Source organism: Gigantopelta aegis, chromosome 6, assembly GCF_016097555.1.
Source record: "Gigantopelta aegis isolate Gae_Host chromosome 6, Gae_host_genome, whole genome shotgun sequence".
Classification (NCBI taxonomy): domain Eukaryota; kingdom Metazoa; phylum Mollusca; class Gastropoda; order Neomphalida; family Peltospiridae; genus Gigantopelta; species Gigantopelta aegis.
The window spans coordinates 46554413-46582403 of record NC_054704.1 but is presented as its reverse complement, the minus strand read 5'-3'; the positions used below and the strand labels follow the sequence as shown (position 1 = coordinate 46582403).

Sequence of the window (27991 nt, the reverse complement as noted above, 5' to 3'; positions counted from 1 at the left end):
TTCTAAATTTAAAAGTAAATTGGTACTAATTGATTTTAAGAGTATCAGGTGATTTGGTATTTTCATCAACTGCATCATTTTCAAAGTTTGTTATCATTTTCAAAGTTTGTTACAATTTCCAAATTTTTGCATGTGCACAAGTTCTATCTTAATAAAGATTTAAATGTTTGCATATTGGGAGATGGCATAAAGAATTTTTTAAAGGTCTGTAATTTAAATGAAAGATTCAAATTTGCTTTTATGTTATACAAGCAAAAACATGTTCATGTTTACCTAATATCATGTGGCACAGTCAAATGTTGACAAAACAGTACTGTTTCTAATATTTAAAATTTGTTATGATCTTTAAAATTTTGTAAGCAAAGATGTATGCCTTTTTTCCACTTCAAAAAAACCAACTGTCTATATATATTTATCATATAATATTTTACATTTTCAGTGCAATCAAAGTATGTGATATTTTTCAGATCACATACTTTAAGAATTTGATAACTTTGCAAATTAGATGTAAATTAGTCGAGGTCTCGGCACTAGGTTTATTGACATTTAAGCAAACGTACTTGGTTGACACTCCATGATTGACATATGCATTCATACTCATCAAATAAAAACATTTCAATGGCAATTTGACACTGAAAGCTGTCCAGCGTTCAGAAAACAAAAAATGTTAGGCATAATTTTATTTGATGTAAGGACATCCAAAATGACGTCATTCAAGTTTGACGTCATTTCCATTCAAAGATACAACGTGCCACATATTCTTACGTCATTTGAATATCTAGTAATGGCTGACTGAATTAAAGTTGCGTGTACAGTTACAAAAACATGTTGTATGAATCTTGAGATTATACGATAAAGAGATTATTACCCTCATGTATTTCGGTATCGTCAATATCATATACTTCAAAAAACACAACTGTCTATATATATATATATATATATATATATATATATATATATATATATATATATTTTACCAGATACTTTACATTTGTATTTGTCCAGTTTATTGTATGTGATTTATTTGCTTATTGCAGAGCTACATTCAAGACACAAGCAAAGAGTTGAATAAGATGAGAAAGAAGAAAGGGGAGGGAGAGGCAGCAGAACCCGCTCATTTGTAACCAGCTCCAGGGGGAGATAACTCATCTGCTGGACTTTCCCTGTGATTTGGTGTCATTCAAAAATAGTGATGGGAACAATGACTCACACTAGACTTAGTGCTTGTCTGATGTGTATAATTCATCCATTGACACAGTGACATAATCTGTTTTTATCTATATTCTATTCACAGATAAATATTATTGTTATTTGAATGTGTTATTTCAGTTTGATCATGCATGGAGATTCCAAATTCCTAGATTCCATCATGTATAAAAATAGACGACTTTATGACAAAATATCTGATGAGACCTGAAATATAAAAATAGTAATAAACACCATAAACATTAAGCCAATATACAAAGGTGTGAATTGAATAGTACCTTGTGTACTGGTTTTAAAAGCATAATAAAATGTGTCTTTTTAAAGCAGTTTAATGTGCTTCCACTATGTACATGATACAGGAGAACTATTTTATTTTATACATATTTAATCATTCGAATAACAAAAAAGAGGATGGAAAAGTCCACCATTTACAAATATACACTCAAAATAACTTGGGGTGGGTATGTCAAATTTATTTAATATTTAAATTATTTTCATGAAATTTGAATGAATTTGATAGTTTTTTAAGATCATTTACCATTTTATCCTCCTTCTTCATCTAAGAACATTTATTGCTATTAACACATGATACGTGTGTTACATAGAACTAGGAGTATGGAAACTATTTTTTAAAAATCTAAAGTTTATAAATATTTTGTAGAAAGCTTATTTTAGAACTTACATAAACACATTAATAATTGGTCCAGTACCAAGCTTTAGCCATTATAATATTTATTACAATAATTCATTTGATACAGAGGTGTATAGAATGTATTTTTCTTATGACTAATAAACACATTGCTTTTTTGCTAATTCACAAGCTTATGCTTGCTTTTGCAGAGTGCTGTGTTTTTAAAGAACAACTTGAAAATGCAATTAATGTATACTCATTATTTCCTTCACAACAAATGCTCAATTATTGTGAAAGTGATGTTCTATTGTATTGCTAATGTTGAATTCTGTATGTATATATGCATGTGTGTGTGTGTGTGTGTGTGTGTGTGTGTGTGTGTGTGTGTGCATGCATGCGTGTGTGTGTGTGTGTGTGTGTACATGTGTGCGTACGTGTCTTCTTATCATATTGCCAAAAGCGGCACCACCCTAATTTCTGTACTGTATTGACTTTTGTTTTTGTAATCATGAAAATAATATAATTGTCATGTAGAAAATATCTTGTATTGTTGTTCCTGTATATTTTAAAATATTTCCCCCACACTTTTGTTATGTCAAACTGCAAATATTTTATTAAGTAAATAAGTCGGGGAAAAAATTAATTTAGTGAGCTAATCATATAAGATTTTGAACCTAAAGCTGCAATCTTGAGTATATTTGTATTATTTAACCAATTAGGATAGTCCATCCACATATTGACATTCTTCCTGAGACATGGCAGTTTAAAGCTCAAAAGGCAGGAGACATCATTACCAATTAGTACATGCAGTACTGTTTATTTTTAAAATGGCAACTGATTTGTATCGAGGCAACGAACCATATCCACCGTCAGTGAAAAAATGCAAGGTTTATTAAAGCTAGAGTTGTGTTTGTAGTTTGCATTAGTAAATAATGTTATGAAATCAGTTGACATGATTGCAGCTTTAAAACATGTCTATGGATTTGGAGTTTTCCATTATACATACTGTTATCGCCATCATCATTATTGTTAATCTCTTCAATAACACTTACTACATTTTCTTCTGACACACAGAAGACTGTACATTTTTTTGTACATTGATGAATTTAGGATTCAATTTTATATTGGTGAAAATTGTTTGAAAATATTATGATGTATTGTAGCTTCATTCTACTACTACTACTACTACTAATATCAATTACAACAGCTCACGTATATCCTGCATATCAGTACTTAATTTTCTAAGTCTTGATTTACCACAGGGTAGATTGTGTTTGTGGAATAGTTTCTGTCCAGAATATATTTGTAGAATAGGTTCTTTCTAGAACCCAAAAGGTAAATACTGTACTCTTTAGCTACACTACACTTTGTGTGAATCCCCCCCCCCCCCCTCCTGTATATCGGTACTAAAAGCTTCTAGTTTTTATAACATAGTGTTACCATAGTCTCCTCACTCTAAGCTAAGTCATTGCAGCTCATGTCAAACAATTATTTTCTCTACACAGGAATTGAAAGCTTCTAGTCTTTAGAACTTTAGCCAGTTAATTTTTTTAGATATGGCCGTCTGTAGTGCAACAGTCAAATTTTTTAGATATGGTTGTCTGTATTATATTAGTGCAATAGTCAAATATGTATTACTAGTATATTTGTTTAAGTTGTGTTAATCCGTTAGTGAAAGGTGAAGGCTTTTTTTCTTTTTTTCATTGTTTAATCTTGTAAATAGTATTTTGGTTTCATTGTTTTGATTTCGTTTACCCTATTTTTGTTATTAACATAATATGATTTCTAAACATAATATTTACACATAAAAATTTCAATTTAGTTGATTAATATGAACATTTTTGTTGTATCTATACTTACAAGTGAATGTAGTGATGTTCCTAGTGGTATTATTTGTAAATTAGTTATGTATTTGCTTTTTGTTTTTGTAAAAAGTGTTTTCTTATGATCATAAATGATAATTGTGGTGCCACATATTGAGATTAGATGTAAATTTTAAGGAACCATTTTGCCCAGTCACTAACTGTAGTTGTACAGAATTGTTCAGCAGATAACATTTGTTTCTACAATGAATGTAGATCTTTCAGTAATTAAAAGATACAGAAATAAGCAGCTCTCAACTTTGAGAATACTACTTTAACAGAAACTGGTTATTTTTATCTGCTAATAATAAAAGAAAATATTAACTGAAGATTTTCATTCAAAATTAGCTGGCTGATTTTCAGATTTTCTCAGTACTGCACACACGTGGTTCTAGTTTAATGCTTATAGTCCAGACTCAGGCTTTAAACTACTGGTAAATTAATATGCATGAAATACATGTATGTCTAATAAAAAAATTAAAAAAAGCCAAATTTATGAAGCTTGTTTCTCTCAAATATAGGTTTTGTTTTTTTTTTAACCTCGACAATGTATGTAGTAACTGTCAGTAGTTACATACTTGTAAAACAAAAGCAGCTTTTGTACATTTGGCTCATAATGCTGATTTTATCAATTATTTACCTTCATAGTGTTAGTAATTTTCATATTTATTATTTGGTATTTAGGTTTGCTGATTTTTGAATTATGTTCAACTTAGCTTTTTGCTAAACAATTAAAATACTTAATAAATGAAATTAAGTGTAGAAAATTTTAAAAAAGAAATGTTGAATTTAAGCTGTTGCTTCTGTGATCCTTTTTTTACACAACCTTTATTAGGGTGAAACTTGTACACTTTTACTGTATATTTTGATAACAATGTTTTGTATATATTTTGATCATGTTTCAAATTTAAAGTGGATTGAATCTCACACGATTGAAAAATATTCCATTTTTAAAATTGTATTATATATAATGAGAAGATTAAAAAAAAAAAAAGTATTTTTATGTACCTGTATTGTCCAGTTTACTGTTATGGACATGCAGATATGGCATCATGCCAAGTGCTGCAACAGTTGGTGGTTCTTGTAACCTAGCAACAAGATGTTTTCTGTTAAACAGGCTAATTGTTTATACAAACTATTTTAAGCTGTTAAATTGAAAGTTTAGTGGGAAGAAGCTTCTATGTCACTGTCCCTAAGTGTAAGCATTTAGTTAACCATTGATAACACATTTCGTAAGGAAAAGTTATTATTATGGCTATCTGTAATTATTCCTTTAGTCTTTGTGTTAGATGAAAATTAAATTTATACAGCAGGTCTTCAGTCAAAATCAAATCTGTTCCTTTTCAACATTTCTACATTTCAGACAGAAACTTAGTTTCTTGTTTGAAAATTTTTTTCTCACATCTGTTTGCGTGAAATTAGCTTCCAAGTGCACATCACTCATATATTCTGCTTGCATTCCCCAACTAGGCATTTTCAAATCTTATTTGGAAATAAATGAAATCTTATGTTCTTGATCAGTTGACATTTTTTGAATGGTCAAACATTCTAATGACTTAATAGCATATACAAATATAAGTTATCAAGCACAAGTAATTTTATATATAGGCCTTTAATAACAACAAAAAACTTTCTAGATGACAATATCTTTTCAATAAATGGGTAGTATTGATTTGTATTAGTACAGGAAGACTTGTTTCTATACAACAAATTTAGTTTTTTAAGAATATGGCATGGTTCTGAAGAATCTTCAGTAAATAAAATATAAAAATATGAAATTCATATTGTAAATTTGCATAAATTTTATTTGAACTCTTACTTTTTATTTTGGTCTCTTTTTGTTATTGAGAATCAACAGACCACTGTTCAAAAGGCTAGTAAATAGGGCTGCTTAGCATGTTGTGTTTTTATAGTTTATGGAAGTCTGCAATGTCAGATCATGATTTTGTTATCTGTGTTTCACCTGCTGAAATCATACAAATCATTTCATACACATATATTTTGAACAGCTTTGGAATATGTATTCTAATATTTGAATGAATTTGATGAACTTGTTTAATGCTGTATGAAACAATATGGATATATTTGTACTGACAATAAAATTGTCATCTCTCTTGGGTTTTCGTGTTATTTTTATACTAATTTACTTTGTTACGCGGTGGGATGCCATGTCATAACCACAAGAGAAAGAAGAATATGCCATATGAAATAAGGTGAAGAATGGTCATTCTGGTTACCAGGTTACTTTATTATAAGTAACTAAAAACACTTTGATCAATTGTGTTTTATTCAAAATGGCATAAAGACTGATAAGGGAATACTGTACCTGGGCCCCGTTCCATGAAGTGATCTTAGCCCTAAGATCACCTTAAGAGCATAAGGTAGCATTGCATTTAAGGTGGTCTTAGAGCTAAGATCGCTTCGTGGAACGGGACCTTGAACTATATTGTATAAGCTCAGAACTGCTTGGAACAAGTGAGCAACATTTCACTGGGGGATCTATCTCTGTTGATAGAGTGCTTTCCTGGGGTGCTTTGGTCTTAGGTTTGAATTCTACTGATAAATCTTTTCTATGATTGAGTTTTCCCCAACCCTAACCAGTGCTCCATGGCTAGTATATTTAAGGCTTTGGTATGTGATGTCCTGTCTGTAAGAAAGTGCATATGAAAGATTGTTTGCTACTAATGTAAAATGTCACAATTACCAAATGTTTGACATCCAGAAACTGATAATAAATCAATGTGTTTTAGTGGTGTTGTTAAACAACAAATTTTTAACTTTCAACTTTTTTTGTACAAACCACTGATATATTATAAGAAAAGTAACCATGCACGAAGAACATTGTATTTACACCCCAGCACATTGTTTTAATCAGCAGCTATTAGGTGTGATATGGGACACTTTTAAGGCTTCTACTACATAGACTACTTCTTCAGAATAGTACATACAGCAGCCTTTGATGAGTAGTCGGTCTGGGCTATTTCTCGTTCCACCCAATGCATTACTGCTAGTATATCAAAGGCTGTGGTATGTGCTTTCCTGTCTCAGATGGTGAATATAAAAGATCCATTGCTACTAATGGAAAAATGTAATGGGTTTGACTATATGTCAAAATTACTAAATGTTTGACATCCAATAGCTGATGATTAATACATTAATGTGCTCTAGTGGTGTTGTTAAAGAAAACCAACTTTAACGTTGCTATAACAGGTGAGCGACACTGGTTGAAGTGGTAAATAAATCAGTGGGATCTCCATGAGGGTAGAGAGGTGATTATGTGATCTATCAAACATAATAGTGTGTCTACAAGTACAAATCTTCAAAAGTCAATGCAGGGCTGATCCGTTTTGTAAAACTAAAGCCTCAAGACAATTATGGAACTTGGAAACCTACAACATGTGGGTGTATGAAATGTAGGTAGCATTTATATACAGAACTGACATATCCACATTGCTTTTTATAGACATGTTTTTTAAATAGGTGCTTTTGACTGCATGCAATTTATTTCCTTCATTTCTTTTTCTTCTTCTCATTCTTCATTAGTCAAATCATCAGACCAGTCATTCCCACAAAAGAGGCGGTGTTCATTAGTTCAGTGACTGTTCCATGCAGTTTTGTGGCTTCATTTAACCTGACCTTTAAACAATGACATTTCCCCACTGTTCACATAGCCAGTCACATTGTGGAGGAGAAAGAAGTAGACTTCACGTGAACAGAACATGATACCTGTGGCTCACTAGAATATTTTAGCCATTTGATTGGCTGTTGGGATGTTCAGATCAGTCTGTATTAATATGGGGGAAATGTCATTGGTTAAGAGGTCAAGTTTAGTATTCATGAAAGTTAAAGTTTGTTTTGTTTAATGACACCACTAGAACACATTGATTTATTACAATGTAGTTATCGGCTATTGGGGTGCGAGTGCGAATAATTTTCACATGCTCATATACCACTAGAGTTTCGAGCATGTCTGTCCTGGGGCCTGTCTCTGGATAGTTAGGGGCTTGTCCCGGGACAGAAAAAAATTAAGCTGACAATTTTGAAATTTACATCCAAAAATTAAATAGTGGGCTTTTAAAATTTTGATGCGCATCTCTAGTTTAAAGTCTGATCTATATGTCCACGTGAGTGGCCTCGTTAAGGCCGTTAGGGTGCACAGCTTGTAGGGATGAGATGGGTTGCATCCCGTCAAGAAAACCACTAGATTGACAATCAATAGACGTTGAAGGTGTAGTGCTGTGCTGAAATACAGATCTTGAGAAGCTGGATCCGTCTGAACGAGAGAAAGAATCAGACTAGGGTATAGTTCAGTCGTCATGGGTTGGTATAGTGGTGTGGACAGGCCCGACTCTGGAATGATACGAGATGGTATCACAATAAAACAAAGTAAAGTCTAGAAAAGAGTAGTAGGGGCCGACCCCGCTTCCCATTTTTTTTTAGAATGGGGCGGTCAATCTTCCAGTGCTGCTAGGACAGGCTCGGACATGTAGAGACTAAACGCAAACAACCGTGGCGTTCTGCAGAATGGCTGTCATACGAGTCATGAAAAAAAACAAGTCAACATAGTCAGACGGAGAAATGACGTGGAGGCAAGGAATCTTGCTAAAAAAGAATCCAACCTGGTGGTGCAGACTGTCGAAACGAGAAGCGTTATGCATTCAATCAGTTCCAATGGCTGCATACATCCCAGTAGAAAACTTCACTTCGCTGACAAAAACAACGAAGTGAAGGATCCCCAAGTCCAGCCACGAAAGCACGTGCAGTGTGCACACACGAAACAAACACGTCTTACAGTGTCGAGCTCCAGACTGGGAATGATCCGCTATTGGATGTCAAACATTTGGTAATTTCACATATAGTCTAAAAGAAGAAACCTGCTACATTTTCCCAGTAGTAGTATCTTTTATATGCACCATTCAACAGACAGGATAGAACATACCACAGCCTTTGATATACTAGTCATGATGGTATCCATGTTTTTCTGCATTGTTTTGTACCATACTTCAAAACACTTATAAAAAGAAAATTCGTCATTGGTCATGCATAATGAAATACTATAAGATAAGAAACACAAAAATAAATTAAAGACTTGAAATAAAAAAAACAGATTAACCAGTTAACAAATATCAATCAAAGACTCAGTGAAACAAATACCAAATATCTGCAGTTAACAAAGTGAAGGAATGTTATAATTACACCACATCAGTAGTTTTATGTACCAAGCATGGTGTCTAGAGGATGCGAGAAGAATCACAAAGCTGCTCCAAATGAACAGTGATATTTTATATTATTCAATAACTAAACTAATACACGTGATAGCACAAAGTGACAAACCACTGGTTGTAAAAAATTTAGATAACATGATGTAGGCCTACCCCTTAAAAACTATTTTAAAAAAACTACTAAAAATAAATAAGAAAGTAAGTAAATTGCTAAATAAGTAAATAAATAAATAAATAACAAAAACTAACTGGTATGTAACCTCTGTAAAACATATTTCCGGAATAAAATTATTGTCAAATAATTCGGAACACTTCGGCCGATTACGCCGGAGTGGTTCCGAAGTCACATCCGACCAAGGTATTCCGAATGTTGTGATAATCCAACGAATGATGGCATTATTTTTATCACCCAATCAAATGTATTCATCTCAAGTGTCAAGGTCATCAAAAATATAGCGCCAAAAGCAAATGCGTATTTTGGCGCAGGTTCCCGTCAATTTTTTTTTCAAGACTTGAGAGAAAACTATTAATAACAGGTAATTGATATAAATCATGCTGTTTAATATACTGTTGTGTGTTGTTCGAGTGATAATAGTTCGTTAGTACCCGATGTTAATATGAATAACATTATTTTAAGTCTTTAAAATGTAAAAACTGCCACTGCAGTGAGTTGAGTGACAGGCTTGCGGTGAACTCGTATGGAAAACTTACTCGTATGGGCGAAAATGCAGTGAAGTCGTATGGAAATCCACAAGTGAACTCGTATGGAAGACAAACTCGTATCTGGGAAAATGCAGTGAACAAACTGATATATCCATAACTGTATAGCAACTTGTTTGTAGTTTTTATGCAGAGTTCGACAAATCCGCTAGCCCAACGTCCATGGCATTGGTTAGTGGTTTTTAAGTTCGGGCTGGTGAGAAACGCAAAACATGCATGCATTGTTTACGGTTTCTGTTGCAGGAAATAAGTCTAATGACATGCGTGTTTTAATTATAGGTGACTGCCTTTGACGCACAAACTGCGGTTGACACGCCAATAGTTGACTGATGGGGACATAAATAAGAAACAAGTGTCAAAATACACATTTAAGAGAAATATCAAAGTTAGTATATCTGCATATCCATACATCCCCATACGAGTTCACCGTTATTTTTTCCATACAAGTTTTCCGTTCATACGAGTTAGTTTCCATACGAGTTCACCGCATCCCAAGTGACAAGATTATCATTATGAGATCCAATAGAAGATACAAATCATTTCATTCTCCACTGTTCCCTATACTATAATACAGTGAACAAAGAAACAATTTCATGTCAAACTATTTACATCTAAATTATAAGAAGATCCTATCGGGAAATTCAGAATTTAGTGAAAAAGAAAATGAAAAAATGACTAAAACTACTTTAAAATACATAATGATAATTGCTACTAAACGTTTCTGCTAAAGTTTACATAAATATTTTGGCTAGAAATTCCCCAATCCAAAGAAAATGTTTTGGCTTTCTATTTACTATACCTACACCTTTCACTCTATCCCCTCTTCATTTCTTCCTCCTTTAAATCTACTATAGTCTGTGGTATCTAAACATGTATCCGCATGTAAATTGTAGGGAGAGGTCTTAATATAGGCTAAGCCTGTTGACCAATCCCAGTTTGTTTTGGCAAATAAAATATTGTTTAAACCAAGATTATGAGATATGGCGCATCATATCATGATCATGAATGTTAAGAAAACCCCATCCCCACCCAATTACTGCCTGTTTTTTAAATGTCATTAATATGATTGGAAAATATATCTGCCTGGTCCTCCCCCACTCTATTAGGCCAAGAGAATGAAAGTTATAGATTTGCGTCTGAACAATTTTAAAAACACATGAGGCTTTTTTTTTCTTTTTTCATTATTCATTATTTTTATTGATCTATTATTTCCATAGTAGATTCAAGTCCAAATGAGGTCTTTGACATGTTTGAAGGTGGAAAGTGGAATATAAACTTCCAACAATTTTAATTTCATTTTAATTGAGCTCTAACTAGCTAGCTAGGGCTTATATGATTCAGTGTCTCCTTTGGATTGGTGGATCAAGGCAGTCCTCGCACTGAGGATAGGTATCTGCTTCATCTTCGACACCATAGAGGTTTTCCATTAGTCTATTCGATGCGCTGAAAGAGAAGGACCAATCACATTGTTCGACACATCAAGAGTTCAGCAATTTTCGTCAATGTTTGGAATATACTGCTTCCTGCTTGAGGATTCAGTGCTCTACTGGGCTACACTTCAGAATTTATGATGGAGATGGCAGTTTTGGCGCGAAGGGCCTCATATACATTACCACTATTGACGATTTGGAACTTGAATTTGTGTGATGATCATTAAGTGCCTTTTTTGTGCAAATAATGACAAATTTTGTAAATAAAGAAAATTGTCTGCTGTACCTTTCATGACATGCGGGCGGTGGACGCAAATCTATAACTTTCCTTCTCATGGCCTTATATTGATGAATCCAGGTTGTTTCGCCTTGAAACCATTTCAAATCCTGTGTTGTTCTGCCTTTAGACCCGTTCACCCAGGGTTGGTTCGTTCTAAATCTTATTCTTATCGAGTCGTTTCGCCCCAAAAGTGAATCAATTTACCTTGATTATATATTTATTGTCAAATTTTTTGTTTATAACACTGTTCATGAGTCACAACTACAGTGGACTGATGAACTCTCACCCCGTTTGAACTGTAAAATTAATCAAATAGTTATCCACTATCTTTGGCAATCCAGCTGTTTACCTTCTGTCACCTGGGACTGGGCGAAATCAGATTAGGCCTACTCGCCATTTGAACTAATCTATTTATATATTTTCACCTAGTTTATGTGTACATTGTGAGTGCAGTGTAATATATATTAGACCCACTAGGCGTACCATAAAAAAGATGATACAAATAAAAACAAAGAAAGGAATTGTTTTGTTTCCAGCAGATGTTTCAACCTGAAAAGAAAAGAAGAAGAAAAAAAACCATTCTAGTTTTAGTATAAACCATCCACGTATTAGACTGCACGTATCTGTGGTTATTGACGGCAATGTGTAAAAAAAACCCTAAACAAACCCGATACATATATGATAATTCAATGAATAAATGTTTTTATTAACAAAATAAAAATTAGGATGAAACGACCCTACATGGGGGGCGAACCATATCAGTTGACGGTACAAATGGACCCTGGTTGAAACAACGCAGACGATCTAGTAACAGGGGCGAAACGACCTGTTACCATATTGATACAGAACAATCCTAAATATAATCCTAACCCTATTTAGTTTGAAAAGTGTGGGGGGGAGGGGTGTATTTGACCGTGCATGGTATCAATTGCGCACAATAGTATGCACATTTGAAAATTTGTAACATTGTTGACTTTTGGGTGAGGAAGTAAATGTTCATAAAAATGAGGTTAACACAAGCAAAAAAATACAGGTTGAAGTGCTCGCCTATGGCAATTGTGAGCCTAGCTCAAGTTACCTCCAGCCCTCCTCTTATTGATATCGATATGTAGGGGACGGCTAGAGGAAACTGCAATGCTTTGATAATCATCGACAACCTAATGGTCGCAAGCTACTGTGGCTAAAATAAAAATTGTTTCCTACATCTGATGCCTCAGAGCTTTAGTCTATTATTCTCGAGTCCAGTCATGACAGTAAACTTACATTTTGTTAACCAGTACCAACGTTACACAAAGAAACCTGACGTCCACAAGAAAGTACAGCGCAGGTTTGTTTCGTTTTGAAACCTGACACGAAATGAACCTGTGCCGATTGCCAAAGCATTACATAGTTTCCTCTAGTCTTTTTCTATATCAACAAGGAGCTATTGTGAGCCTGCCTACATCAATTTTAAACTAGTAACTTTTGTAAGAAATATAAAATCAAAACTTTTCCCTTAAACCAACAGCAATGATTTGTGGATCACAACAAAAGCTGCCTCCGGTAAATCCCCTGACCTATGACAATTCATATCGCAATTGTTGTCTGTGTTGTCATTAAATTTCAACCCAGGAAATACTAATGAAAAGGTAGCTATTTGCATAATCAAGTTCTATATTTTTAGGGTTTAAGCTGGATGCCAAACATTTATAGCAATTTTGCGAATTTGATTAAGAAATCTGTTGCCAAATTCAATTAACATTTACTGATTTAGCTAAGCAGAAGTATTTTAAAAACAGCTATACACATACAAACAACACACAGTTTTTTTATTATATTTTTGACGAATTGGCAATGACATCTTCGTCAATTTCAACTTTAAATCGCAAATTGTTATTTGACAAACAACAGCTTAAACCCTGCTGTTTATAAACTTTGTTGTACTTTACAACCAAATTCTTAAATGCTCACTACAACTGGTCTATTTAACAATGTAGATGTTTTACTGGTATATAGTTTTCGCCATGTGCAAAATCAAAGCAAGCTGAAGATGACAATTTTACTTAACCAGGCGAACAATCACATGAAGTCTCAAATGAAATTCATTAAAACAATTTACTGGAAAGTGATAAATTTGCAGCTCTCCTAAAATGTTCTAGGCGAGAGGAGGGCAGTGGTAGTGATCACTCTCTTTTTCTGGCCAGCTTACATACTGTACATAGTACAGGGACTTTGTAGCGATTTTTATGGCACTTCGACAAATTTATGTACATACAATATCTATACAAGGAAAAAGGGGTCACAACTATTTTTCATCTGAGGTGACAGAAATGACAGTGGATGGTGTAATATTTTTGGACTTTCCTTTTTATATAAATATTGTGTATAATACATATAGATTTGAAGTTGTATAAAAATCGCTATAAATCCATTTGGTCCAGAGTGAAATATCGCTTGCCTGCAAAATGTTACTGTATTTTTTTAATATTTGGCTATCATATTAAATATTACAGAACTGTCTCCATGGCAACTTACAATACCAGACGTAAGAGGCGCTGGCAGTCTTCTCCTGATGAAAAAAGGAAGAGGTAAGTTGTTAGAAATAAAATGTGGGCTCTTCATTTCATCCCAAAAAAAAATTGACAGTTTTTGTGTTTGGTCTTGTTTAAAATAATATTTTTAACATTACAAGATATATTTATATATTTTGCGGTACTCTCTTTGTTGATTATCTAACTTATTCAGTTAAGTGTTGCTCACATATGGTGGTATTGTCTTTGGACAGCTACAGCCCTGGAGCAAAGTTCTGATTTTGTGTGCCTTACAGACTAAACATTTTTTAATGGTTTAAAAATCTTAACTTCATTCACTCCAGATATCAAGGAAATGATAATCTCAAATAGCACGTCCTCAAAATCACCCCCCCCCCCCCCCCCCCCCCCCCCCCCCCCCCCCCAAAAAAATCCAGTTACTGACGGACATTTTCATTAAACGTATCTCAGCATCATATTTATTAATAAATTATCATTTTATCAATGTAATTTCAGTGAACATTTTGTTCAGTATCGCATCATGATTTGTTATGCAAGTTTCAGAATCCGATATCACTACACAACTTTAAAACATTAACCAGTAGTTGCTGATCAATTTTCAATTGACTAGAAATATTGCTGATCGTCAAGATTTTGAAAATAAATGTTCCCTGAATATAATTTTTATTTGTGCAAGTTTTTAGAACAATTACTTGTCCTACTCCTAAAACCACTTATTCTTGGCAAGCGGACAGTATTTTATCCAAAGATCTGGAGCCTTATTCACAAAGGTCTCTTAGGCTCTGCTAGACAACAAAGCATCCTCTTTTCAAGTCTTTTAGCATTGCACTGCGAGATCGCAAAGTTGCAAGAGTTTAGTGAATTAGGCCCCTGTTCTGTTCACTCTGCTGTATTTTTAACATCCTAAATTTATGTTCACTAGCATAATTTCTGAAACCATTTGTAGATTACCAGTAAACGAAGAAAATTCTCCTCGCAAACGTCGGAGAACTCGTACCGGCGACTCTCCACTGAAGATGCGATGTGACAACCCTCTGATTAACTCTGATGACAATTCACCAACCTTCAGAGCCACATCATTCTACGGATCAAAGCAAAAAGATGTCTCGACAACCATTGATAAATCTTCTCGTGTGGTTACTGAAAATCGTCCCATTCAGAATTCAGCACCGACAGCAAGCAGTCCCGATTCTCAAAGTTCTGACGCAAGTGGATTTACGAGATCATCCAAAAGGTGTCTTGCTAACAAGCCAAAGTTATCTCCCCCTATAGTTAGAAGCAAGAGAGTAAATAATCAAAATGAAAACAAGAACTTAAAGAAAGATGGTTCGTGTAATGTCAACAAGCAGAAGCGTATTGTTACAAGTAGTTATAAAAGACTGTCTGTCGTCATTTCTCCGTTAAAATTGACTGACAAGAAATCATCTGCACCGCAAGATGTTCTGATTACCGAGAATCCAAAAGGTTCGTTGACACCTGCCGTCCCCGGTAACCAAAAGAAATTCTTTAAACACAGGTCTCCAGCGTCTGCATCAAAATCTGTGGGCAGCGTCATTGTCAGGAAAGGTTTCAATCTGAAATTTATGCCTCGAAGACTAAATACAAATTTCTGGAAGGAATCTTCGAAAAAGGACAAAGATAAAAACAAACAGTCGTCGAAAAAGGTAAACGGTTCTTCACGCAGTGTGACAAAGCCAGTAAAAGTTTGTAAGAATGTCACCAATGATACATCCAGTGTGGTTTTTGATATCACATACGATTTCCAGCCACTTGATGACACCGTTAAAAAAACAACAGAATCGAACAGTACAGGTTCTAAAGCTAATGATGAGAATGAGACTTTGGTCAACCATTCACCAACGTCTAGCATTTCGTTGCTGAGTGAGATTCATCCGGGTGTGACCGATTCCTTACAGTCGTGTACGGGGTCGCAGGATCTTTTCAGCACAGATGACAGATCAGAATTGTCAGATGTGTGTGCCTCGAGTTCATCTTCAACAAGTGGAAAGAAAATGTTCCCAATCTTTGATGTTAATTCAAGGGTTTCAAGGTAATTAATTTTATTGTTTTATTTATATATATAGAGCGATATATATATATATAGATAGGTAGATATAGATAGATAGATAGATAGAGAGATAGAGATATATATATGTATGTATGTATGTATGTATGTATGTATGTATGTATGTGACAACCATTCTGATAAAGGCCAGAGTTGATAGCCACTATATCTCTATCTATAGATAGATAGATAGATAGATAGATAGATAGATAGATAGATAGATGAAAAATTATTTTCATCTGAAATTTTTTTTTGAGATTCAGTTTTAATCTTTTAAAAACGTTGAACTAATGTACATTTGCATGCTTTTTTCTTTTCGCTTTTGCTGAATACATTTTTGATCCATCAGAACATTACAGTTAAATGTTTTATTATATGTCTTTGTTTAATACTTATTTTAAGTTTGTTGGTAGGCCTAAACAGTCTAAAAGTAAAGTAGTAAGAAAATAAGTAGTTTTGTTACACATACTTTGTAACTACTTTCTCTCTTTCTTTTTTTTAAAGTCCTGGCTCGAGTTGTATGTCTCTGCGTGTTTCCACACGTTCATCACCACGGTTACAGGCAGTTATGAAAGAAAAACCGGGCATGGAGCAAATGATACTGGTAATTCTGACTGTTTGATATACAACACAAGTGTTGGTAAACTAAATAGCATTTACAAGCACGAGGGGCAGGACATGACCCAGTGGTAAAGTGGTTATCTGATGTATCATCCGTCTAGGAACAATCCCCGTCGGTAGACCCATTGGGCTATTTCTTGTTCCAGCTAGTGCATCATGACTGGTATATATGTGCTACTAATGGGCAGTGTCTGCGCTTAACTTTGTTTTTTTGGAGTTGCCATCCGGGCAAGTGGTGACAGCACTTTCACTTGCCTGGATCTATTTTCACTTGCCCGAATAATATTTTCTAAAAAAAAACACCCAACAATATTGCAACAGATTATAAAAGAAAACATATATTCTCCTCTTCAGTTTTCCTCTTTTTTGATGGTTCTGACACTCCGGGAATAAAACATCACATCTTTCCTCAACTTTATTTGACCGAGTGTTACCATGAGTGGTAAACACAAACTATGCACATGTTAGAAGTTAGAACACGAGCTACGCACGTGTTAGGTTTGTGAAATTGCTTAGCGTTTCATATTAAATTAGATAATAGGATTATATAATTCCTGATTATATAATTTCCAACAAACAAAGATGCTTGCGTTCACCAAATGTTGAACACTGGTATAACCGACACAACCCCTTCCTCCCCCCACCCCATCTCAATGAAATAATAATAATTTTAAAAAAAACATAAAATATAATGTTCAGTGGATACGATCTATGATGTGTACACATAACCAGGGCTGAATCTTGTCGACATGAATTTGTGCCCAATTTTACATGCCACTTAACTTACCTTACACCTATTCTTATATTGGGCATATGTTTATATGTAAAAGCAGACCTACACTTTTTCATGGTGCAAAGTAGGCTACATAGCTGTACTTTAATTTATTTATTAATCATTGATTTAATTTTTTTTTTTTTTTAAATCGGTCGCCAGGCGGGCAACCTTACTGTGGGTTTTCAGTCCAAGTTAAGTTCGAACCCTGAATGGGTGTAGTGGGTTCCCTCTCTTGGACTATATGTCAGAATTAAAATGTTTGACATCCAATAGGTGATGGTTATGAAATCAATGCACTCTAGTGGTGTTGTTGAACAAAACAAATTTTTACCAGCATGAAAAAATCAGTGTAATTCACATGTAACCCATTGCCTTTAAAAAGTGTCTTATTGTAGCATACTTGACTTAAATGGAAATCAACTACATTTGGTCTTTAGACAAGAAATAAGTTATGCAATTTTCATGGACATCAAGAGCATCTTAGGTAACTGGTAATTGGAATCGGTTATCAACTTACAAAGGTATACAGCACATATAAATTATGTACATGTATCCCTCTAGACAGAGTCCATTTAGAAATAGTAAGAAGTCCTTGATTATGCTCAAGGCAGAGATGTTGTTCTAATAAATAAAAAAAATATGTGTTTCTGGTTACTTGATATCAACCCTAGTTTTGTAAGCAATTTCCGCTGATCCTACTGATCTTGAAAACAGTGGGAGGACACAGTATTTGTTTGAAATGTTACTTTATTGCTCTTTGCCAAGATCAGTTTGACAGATTTTACTAATATTTTTTTTTTTTAAAACGACACGTTATAGCCTATCTAACTATCCTTAAAAAATGTTTTACATGTAACTAGAACCACAAATATTTTTGTAATTTGGCCTTATGATCGTATTAATATCTTTCTCTTTAATTATTCCAAATTATAAGTCTGACTATTTTCCCCTGTTGACCATATTTTACCAGTAACTTTTTAAAGATTTATTTACATTGTACATTGTATACCATATTCTTTCAAGCAAGCATAATAAGTTAAAATGCAACATTTAACTTGGAAGTTGTTCGATGAAATCTTATAAAACTTATGTTAACAAGTACATTTGAAACAACACTAATGGATGTGTAACTTTTATTGCAATTACTTGTAGAATTTACCAAATCAGTCAGGATGCATGTAATACAGTCATAAAGAAACATATTTCATGTTGTTTCAGGATGCAGGTCAGAAGAAGTTTGGAGCGACGCAGTGTGACATTTGTGGAATGGTGTACACACACGCCGACCCCACTGACGAAACGACCCACGCTAAGTTTCACCAGGGAGTCATCAGTGCTTTGAAGTTTCCAGTATGTCATTTCAGTGCCTACTTTTGTGCCAACAAATTTAAATGCCCCAAGGACACTAGCAAATGTATCAAGCTCGATACCAATCTAGCAAGTCGTACCTTGTGGCAATACAATACTATAATAAGATATGTTTAACAACAGCACCCGAGCATATTGTTTCATCTTTGGGTTTAGTCGGGTGAGGCGTAGCTCGATACCAATCTAGCAAGTCGTACCTTGTGGCAATACCATACTGTAATAAGATATGTTTAACAACAGCACCCTAGCATATTGTTTCATCTTTGGGTTTAGTGGGGTGAGACGTAGCTCGATACCAATCTAGCAAGTCGTACCTTGTGGCAATACAATACTATAATAAGATATGTTTAACAACAGCACCCGATCATATTGTTTCATCTTTGGGTTTAGTGGGGTGGGACATAGCTCGATACCAATCTAGCAAGTCGTACCTTGTGGCAGTACAATACTATAATAAGATATGTTTAACAACAGCACCCGAGCATATTGTTTCATCTTTGGGTTTAGTGGGGTGAGACGTAGCTCGATACCAATCTAGCAAGTCGTACCTTGTGGCAATACCATACTGTAATAAGATATGTTTAACAACAGCACCCGATCATATTGTTTCATCTTTGGGTTTAGTGGGGTGAGACTTAGCTCGATACCAATCTAGCAAGTCGTACCTTGTGGCAATACAATACTATAATAAGATATGTTTAACAACAGCACCCGATCATATTGTTTCATCTTTGGGTTTAGTGGGGTGAGACGTAGCTCGATACCAATCTAGCAAGTCGTACCTTGTGGCAATACAATACTATAATAAGATATGTTTAACAACAGCACCCGATCATATTGTTTCATCTTTGGGTTTAGTCGGGTGAGACGTAGCTCGATACCAATCTAGCAAGTCGTATCTTGTGGCAATACAATACTGTAATAAGATATGTTTAACAACAGCACCCGATCATATTGTTTCATCTTTGGGTTTAGTGGGGTGGGACGTAGCTCGATACCAATCTAGCAAGTCGTACCTTGTGGCAATACAATACTGTAATAAGATATGTTTAACAACAGCACCCGATCATATTGTTTCATCTTTGGGTTTAGTGGGGTGAGACGTAGCTCGATACCAATCTAGCAAGTCGTACCTTGTGGCAATACCATACTGTAATAAGATATGTTTAACAACAGCACCCGATCATATTGTTTCATCTTTGGGTTTAGTCGGGTGAGACGTAGCTCGATACCAATCTAGCAAGTCGTACCTTGTGGCAATACAATACTATAATAAGATATGTTTAACAACAGCACCCGATCATATTGTTTCATCTTTGGGTTTAGTCGGGTGAGACGTAGCTCGATACCAATCTAGCAAGTCGTACCTTGTGGCAATACCATACTGTAATAAGATATGTTTAACAACAGCACCCGAGCATATTGTTTCATCTTTGGGTTTAGTGGGGTGGAACGTAGCTCGATACCAATCTAGCAAGTCGTACCTTGTGGCAATACAATACTATAATAAGATATGTTTAACAACAGCACCCGAGCATATTGTTTCATCTTTGGGTTTAGTCAGGTGAGATGTAGCCCAGTGGTAAAGTGCACACAAAAATATGCGGTTTGGTCTAAGATCAGTCCACGTCAGTGAGCCCATTAGGCTATTTCTTGTTCCGACCAGTGCACGACGACTTGGTATATCAAAGGTTGTGGTACGTGCTATCCTGTGTTGGATGGTGTATATAAAAGATCCATTGCTACTAATGCAAAAATGTAGCTAGTTTCCTCTAAGACTGTCAAAATAACCAAATGTTTAACATCCAATTGCCAGTGATTAATAAAACGATGTGCATTAGTGGTGGTGTTTAACAAAACACATTTTAACTTTGGGTTTAGCTGTCTATCAATGTTATGTTAATATAAAAATTTGAAGATCATCATCAGAAAACAAAGCACTGTCACCATATGACCACCGCATTACTATTAGGTTTTGGAGATGCACTTCGCACATACTATATGTTTGATATACCAATCTTGAAATACTAACAGTCCATTTCACAAAGGAGATTGATTTACTTCCAAGCTACTCTCTGATGGGTTTGGGTATCAAAACATTGTCGTGATTCTGTTTTCTTGTATTTTGTAGGGTGGGACGTAGCCCAGTGTTAAAGTGCTCGCTTGATGTGCGGTTGGTTTGAGATCGATCCCCGTCAGTGGGCCCATTGGGCTATTTCTCGCTCCAGCCAGTGTACCACGACTGGTACATCAAAGGCTGTGGTATGTGCTATCCTGTCTATGGGATGGTGCATATAAAAGATCCCTTGCTGCTAATCAAAAATAGTGATTCTGGCGACAGCGGGTTTCCTCTCTCAATATCTGTGTGGTCCGTAACCATATGTCCGACGCCTTATAACCGTAAATAAAATGTGTTGAGTGCGTGGTTAAATAAAACATTTCCTTCCTTCCTTGTAGGGCTGGAAGAAGGAACGAGTCGTCCAGGAGTTTCCGAATGAAGGCAGTCGAGTGATTATGGTGCTGCATGACGATCCAAAATATGCCACAAAGAAGGTGATCAGCATCGGTTATAGTAATATTGTCGGAGTATATTGTCACGGCTCTTCCACAATTGAGCTGGGGGGTGTATTTCTGTACTTGTCTCCTGCCCCCACTGCCTCAGACCTCCTATATTTCCTATATTTTTATAGGATCCTATAAAACTCTATTATTGAGATTCATTTCCTATATTTGACTCAATTGCTTTGCCAAAATGCTGATGAATAAAATATGTTGCTGAGTTATATTCTCAGTGAAAGGCAGCCAGCCTGTCAGAAATTCAGAAGATGCTTTGAATGTGGGAGATCTGTATCAAGTGCCAATCAAGATCCTGCTCACCTGTTGAGGTGAGGAGGATGTGTTACTGATACAAGATGCACCAACTTTCAAAGTATCCTGGATATTGGCATGGACTGCTGGCAAGCCTTGGTATATATTTGTTGAGGTAGTAGATGGTATCTTGTGTACATACGCAAGTATGTATACCATTAGTAATATAAATGTCTTTAGAAATCCATGTAAAATGCCTATAATCGTGATAATAGGTCCAAATTTTCCTATAAAACTCCCATATGTTAGGTTGACCTCAAAGTTCCTATAAAACTCCTATAGTTTGGTATGCAATTTTCTATATTTTGGTATGCAAATTCCTATATTTCCTATATTTTAATATGTACAAGTGACTTGGAGGCCTGCACCCTCCATGTGATCAATTAATTCTGGAACAGCCTCTTATGATTTTTGTTTATTAAATGATGGAGACTGGTGAAACATTTCCATTATTTTCTACATAAATGAAGAGAGTGCCACATTAAAAAAATGAGATACTAGAGCTACAGTTGATTGTAGAGGAAGAGTGGGTTTATTAATCACCTTGATTAGCAAAAACAAATAAACCACAAAAACATTAATTCTTTTTTTTTTTAAAGTATTTTTATTTTTCTTCTTCTTCTTCTTTTTTTGTTGTTGTTTTTACTACAGAATGGTTTTAGTGAATAGTACTATAAAACATCTCTTTAAAGCATTGTTTAGCCAGCTTCAGTATTTAACCATACGTGTTGTACTCTTGAATAAATTTATAATTATTCTAATTTTTAGGTTGAGGAAATCAACAGGATTATGGGTCAAGAACTTGGTTTCCCAGAGCAGACTTCGGCTTTTCGCCCAACATTCAAGGTATGAAAAATATGCTTCATATAGAAGTCTGTATTTGGTTTTTAATCTGATCAAAATCACTTTTGTAGATAATTTTATGAATGCATCAAATATGACTATTCCTTTTACAGTTAGGAGGCATCCACAATTATCATAATTTTTACAAGTATTCTACTTTTTCTTTCTTTTTCACAAGTATGCTACTTTATTTTTATTTTTACTTTTTTTTAAGTATGAACAGACATTAATACCAAACATCCACACACACACAATCACCACACCAGCATATGGTTTGTACATCATGAAAATGTTGATGTTGTGAACAGCTAACATGTTCATAGTTAAATTGGATTAACCTATTTAAACATTTGTTAGTGGTCATAAGTCTCTTTGCATTTGTATTTATGTAAATTCATGTTCAGGGCCATCAAGACTTTTGTAATTGAATATATTGTCACCTTCAGAGTTAAAATTGGATTAACCTATTAAAATGTCTTGCATTCCGCATGTGTATCTAGATGTAAATTCATTATGAGGGCCATCAATTCTTCTGTTACTGTGTACATTTTCACACTTACAGTCAAATTGTATTAACCTGCTTTAAAACGTATTGTTGGTTATGTGTATTTATGTTCATTCATGTTGAGCGCCATCAAGAATTATGTGACTGTATGAATTTTTAGGCTTTCCTGTATGTATCTGATGACAAGACTGTCGATGGCTGTTGTATTGCTGAACCAATCACAGAGGTGAACTATCTGTTATATACACTATACACAGATTTCAATATTAACAGACTAAACCATCCATTTCTTGTTTTCCATCTTTCTAAAAGGCATGGACCCATATTAAAAAAAAAGTGTAAATTTACGTCTACGACTAGCACTTACGTGTGCCGTAGATTTACGTTTACGTGCAAGAAGCACCTTATTCTCAAAGATGGTCGTAAATGTAAACGTAACTTAGTTGGACGTAAATCTACGATTTAACATTCTCACTGGAGTAATTAATAAAAACACATTAAAAAAACGATGGCTACCGGGTAAATAACAAATGCGCAAAACGCAATTTTGTTTGTCGTCTGCTAACAATAACATTGCGAACAGTGAACCATGGCATTTTGGTATTGGTGGGGATCCGCGTTTTGGTACGAACTTGAGGACATTTCTTAAAAAGGAAAAGATAACTCAGGAGAAATTGGCCGAGTCGAAAACATCCGTTCGATCACGAACAAAAATATGTTCAATCCGTGGGCGTTCGCCATCGCAAACTGCTTCATTTATTGGAAATACTGCTAGTTTCCTTAAATAATAGTAAATAACGGCGATCGTGCTTGATTTATTATATGTACACAACTTACGTGCAGCGTTAGTTGCAACCTGAGGCACTCTTATATTTACATCCAACTTTACACATAACTTACGTTTTCGTTGTTTCGTGAATAGCTCTTCAGTCGTAGACTTACGTTTACGTGTAAAACTAGGCTTACGATATTTTGTGAATATGGGTCCTGGTTAACAACAGTTCTGTTCTTTCTAGGCCCCTTGATTATAAAACTTTAGAGAGTAGACTCATAAATCTTTAATTATGTCACATATAGATATAGCGTTGCCTTGTTGATAACTAGACTGAAACCTTTACTTATGTCACATATAGACATAATGCCTTGTTGATAACTAGACTAAAATCTTTACTTATGTCACATATAGACAGTGCTCTACAAAGCAAGTTAAAATTTACTCTTCCCTGGCCAGTAAAGTATAATATTAGTCGCCAGCCAGTTATATTTAGTAGCCAGCTAATATATACTTGTAATTAAATCGATTCATCTGCCATTTTACGGCACATTACTAATGCCGTAATTGTTATTAGGACCGCATTCGAATGCACTTGTGAAGCGGTAATTCCTAGTTGTTAAATAGTAATTACAAGTTACTGTTTGTGTCCGGTTCCACTAAAACAGTGAACGACTATTAACTATCGTTATCAAATTCCGTACCCAATAATTTTATTAAACGAAATTAAGCGAATTACTATTTCAATGGCACTGCTAAGATATGCATTTAAATTGCAGTACTCATTAAAAGTTAAATAAAAGAATTGTAATAATACCTACCAGGCTTCAACGTGTTACTAGTAGATATTAATCGGCTACCTTACTTTTGGTTTAAATAATATTTATTTTCATCACATACTGCTTTGTAAATAGTTGTCTTTAAAGCCTTCTAAAGTCTAGTTATGAAAATAGAAACATGTTTTCATCCTCCACTGGTGAATATGACTTCCGATGTGATTAAAATGACATTCACGACTGGAGAAGTCGTTGTCGTGGAAGGACCCGTTATCACGATAACCACAAGACGACTGGGGTGCAACATAACACATATATAAGTGGAACATTTAAAATAATTAACGTTTGAGTTTCAAACAGACAAGTAAAGACACACAGTGACTGAACAATCTCATTTTAATACATAAATAAAACCTGGCTCTAAATGGGACAGGACCGATTTGGTCCAAAACTGAACTGGGGCCGAATTATTTCCAAACACTTGGAATTCAAGTTAAGGGAGATAACATAATGAAGTATTACCTTCCTTAACATCACAGTGTTTACTCTTGACTACTGGAAAATCGTTATTTATAGTCCGATTAACTTGTCTCACACTTTTATTTTTCAAACAAACTACTGATAGAAAACATGTTTTATGGAACATAAATTGCTACTGGTCCACTTTGTTTTCCGATGTCCAGTTTTGTTTACAGATTAAAGTAAAATTATTGGACAGTCGCCAACTGGCGAATGTGATTTTATTTTTTAGTCGCCATGGCGAGTATTTTACTCACGTTGTAGAGCACTGCATATAAATATAGCGTTGCCTTGTTGATATCTAGACTGAAATCTTTAATTGTGTCACATATAGATATAGTGTTGCCTTGTTGATAACTAGACTGAAATCTTTACATATGTCACATATAGATATAGCGTTGCCTTGTTGATAACTAGACTGAAATCTTTACTTATGTCTCATACAGATATAGTGTTGCCTTGTTTAATTATCTTTAATTATGTCACATTTACATGTTGCCTTGATGATAGTCTTGATTCTAGACCCAACAGAAATGAGTAAAACAAATTTAGCGTTTTATCGTTTAAGAAATATACTCGACACCGAACTTCATATTAATTTCATCAAACCTTCCTGCTACTTAATATTTGATTGTTTAAAGGGTGGTGTGGGGGGAGCTATAGTTCCATGACTGAAAGAAGGTACCACTTACATAATGCTTGATTTTATATATCTTGTTCAAGCCAGTGCACCACGACTGGTATATCAAAGGCTGTGGTATATACTGCCCTGTCTGTGGGATGGTGCATATAAAAGATCCTTTGCTGCTAATTAAAAAAGAATAGCCCATGAAGTGGTGACAGTGGGTTTCCTCTCTCAATATCTGTGTGGTCCCTCACCATATGTCTGACGCCATATAACCATAAATAAAATGTGTGGAGTGCATCGTTAAATAAAACATTCTTTTTTTTATATATTTTTTTTTTATATTTGAATAACTGTTTGAATTCAGACCAGAGACCAAACCACTGCAATTGTGGTGGTGGTGGGGGGGTATACTAATGTTATGTTAAATATATTTTAATAAAGCTTAAACACTTTGCAATTGTGGTGGTGGAGGATGGGTACACTAATGTTGTCATGTTAAATATATTTTAATAAAGCTTAAACACTTAAAATATTTGTTCATCTATTGTACATTAGGGTTATCGGGTAATTCCCGACTCTGAGGCCAACACTCAGCATGGTGGTCAGCGACCGTGGTGTTGTCAGACTGAGCCCGAACCAGCCGCAGTGGGAATCAGTCGACTCTGGGTCTACGGCTTGCAGAGACACAAAGGCATCGCAACCAGACTGGTCGATTGTGTCAGGTATGTTCTCACACTTCTGGTGGAAAAATAAAAACCGTATTCAGAGTTTTTAGGCAATGTTTGCCATTTTAACGTTGGTAAAATATGAAACTGGTTGCTATTTTAATATTTGTATTACAAAACATTACTTAGAGCTTCCAAAGCAATTTTTTTTTTTATATATATATATAGCTCCAATACTATTACAACACGAATCCCAGTGATCACTTTTAAAACAAATTAATAGCAAAAAACTAAAATTGTTCTCAAGCCTTTGTTAAATATATCTTTGATACAGTTTAGCCATTTTCATCTCTATTTTTATATACGGTAATAACTGCAACTGATTTTGATGATGCATATTTTATATGTGATCCCAGCATTGTTAGCATTGTTATTGCAACTAATGATGCCTCATAGAGTAAAACACAAATTCACAGAATACGGTTAGTGTGAAAACAAGTATTAAATGTGTGTGCGTTTTTCTGCTTATCGTGTTAATTTAAAATATATATTTTGTTCTCATTCCAGACAATGTTTTGAATACGGAGTTCTAATTGACAAAGAGAAAACAGCATTTTCTGACCCAACTCCAGATGGAAAGACTTTTGCAACCAAATATTTTGGGACTGATGCTTTCATTGTGTACAAGTACAGACCCTTAAAACACTGAGCAAATAAGCTAATTAAAAACTTGGACTGCCAAAAAAAAAAAAAAATTGGCATTTATTTTTTGGATGTTCTTTAAGTTTTAACTGAATCATGATTGAAAATACTTTTTTTTTTAAGAAGGCATACATGTATTTGTGTATCCTTTATTGCAGCGATTAACTGTACTGTACTGTACTGTTTTTTCTTTTCTTTTTTTAAGATAAATTTCTAATTACTTGTGTGTGAATATAGTGCTATTTATATATGGGAAAATAATTTGTCCACCTTTAAAATGTGACTCACAAACAATATTTTTCAGTTGGGGTAGTTCATATGTAACTGGATTTTATTTTGGTTTTTTTGTTTGTGGTCTGTAATATCAATGACATCAATGAATGGATGAAATATAGTGAATAAAAACTCATTGCCATATTTGTGTATTAGTTTGGTCTTCTTTTTCCTTTTTTTTTTTTTTTTTTTTTTATCCAGTGCTGTATTAGAAAGGTCATACATGTTATCTTTTCCGAGTGACTGCAGAGAATATTAAACAAGTTATTATAAGAGACTTTTATGAGCTTTCTTTCACATTTCATAAGTTAAAGGCATACTGTCACGGATTTGAGGACCTTATTTCTCTAAAAAAAATTATAATAAATAAAAATTACATTAATTGTTGAAAACCAAATCTAGCTGAAACTGAACCATGATGGAGTGAAATCCATGTCATCCCTCGGCAATTTTAGTTTTTGAATTATGGACCATTGCCATAATTCAATTATTTTTACAAAATGTCATTAATAAATGAAGTATGGTGGTTATGAATATTGTTGAATAAAGTACATTTAGGGACGAATCAAATTATATTTGTTCAGGTAATACTTTGTTAGACCATTAAATAGGTCAGTGGTCTGTGACAATATACCTTTAGAGTGAATGATGCACAGCTAAAAATCCATGAACTGTAATGGTCTTTATGGGAAGGAGTCACGTATTTTGATTATTATGTTTTGTTTCAGG

General features: G+C 34.5%; 2 protein-coding genes across 5 annotated transcripts in view; both read left to right on the top strand.

The window, feature by feature from the left end:
* LOC121373948 (choline transporter-like protein 1) overlaps positions 1-5812 on the top strand; it is a 178280-nt gene extending 172468 nt beyond the window's left edge. For all 4 annotated transcript variants that reach the window (XM_041500792.1, XM_041500794.1, XM_041500793.1 and 1 more), the window contains one exon: positions 1038-5812. In XM_041500792.1, the coding sequence (XP_041356726.1) occupies positions 1038-1124 (87 nt within the window). In that variant the 3' untranslated portion in view covers positions 1125-5812. The remainder of the gene's footprint in view (positions 1-1037) is intronic.
* Positions 5813-9380: 3568 nt separating this feature from the next.
* Positions 9381-27408, top strand: LOC121375229 (N-acetyltransferase ESCO2-like). Its single transcript, XM_041502551.1, has 10 exons — positions 9381-9457; positions 13844-13918; positions 14829-15932; positions 16452-16551; positions 18562-18693; positions 21169-21264; positions 22348-22425; positions 23088-23153; positions 26178-26344; positions 26855-27408. The coding sequence occupies exons 2-10, from the start codon at positions 13854-13856 to the stop codon at positions 26994-26996; spliced, it is 1950 nt and encodes a 649-aa protein (XP_041358485.1). The 5' UTR covers positions 9381-9457; positions 13844-13853; the 3' UTR covers positions 26997-27408.
* The last annotated feature ends 583 nt before the right edge of the window (positions 27409-27991 follow it).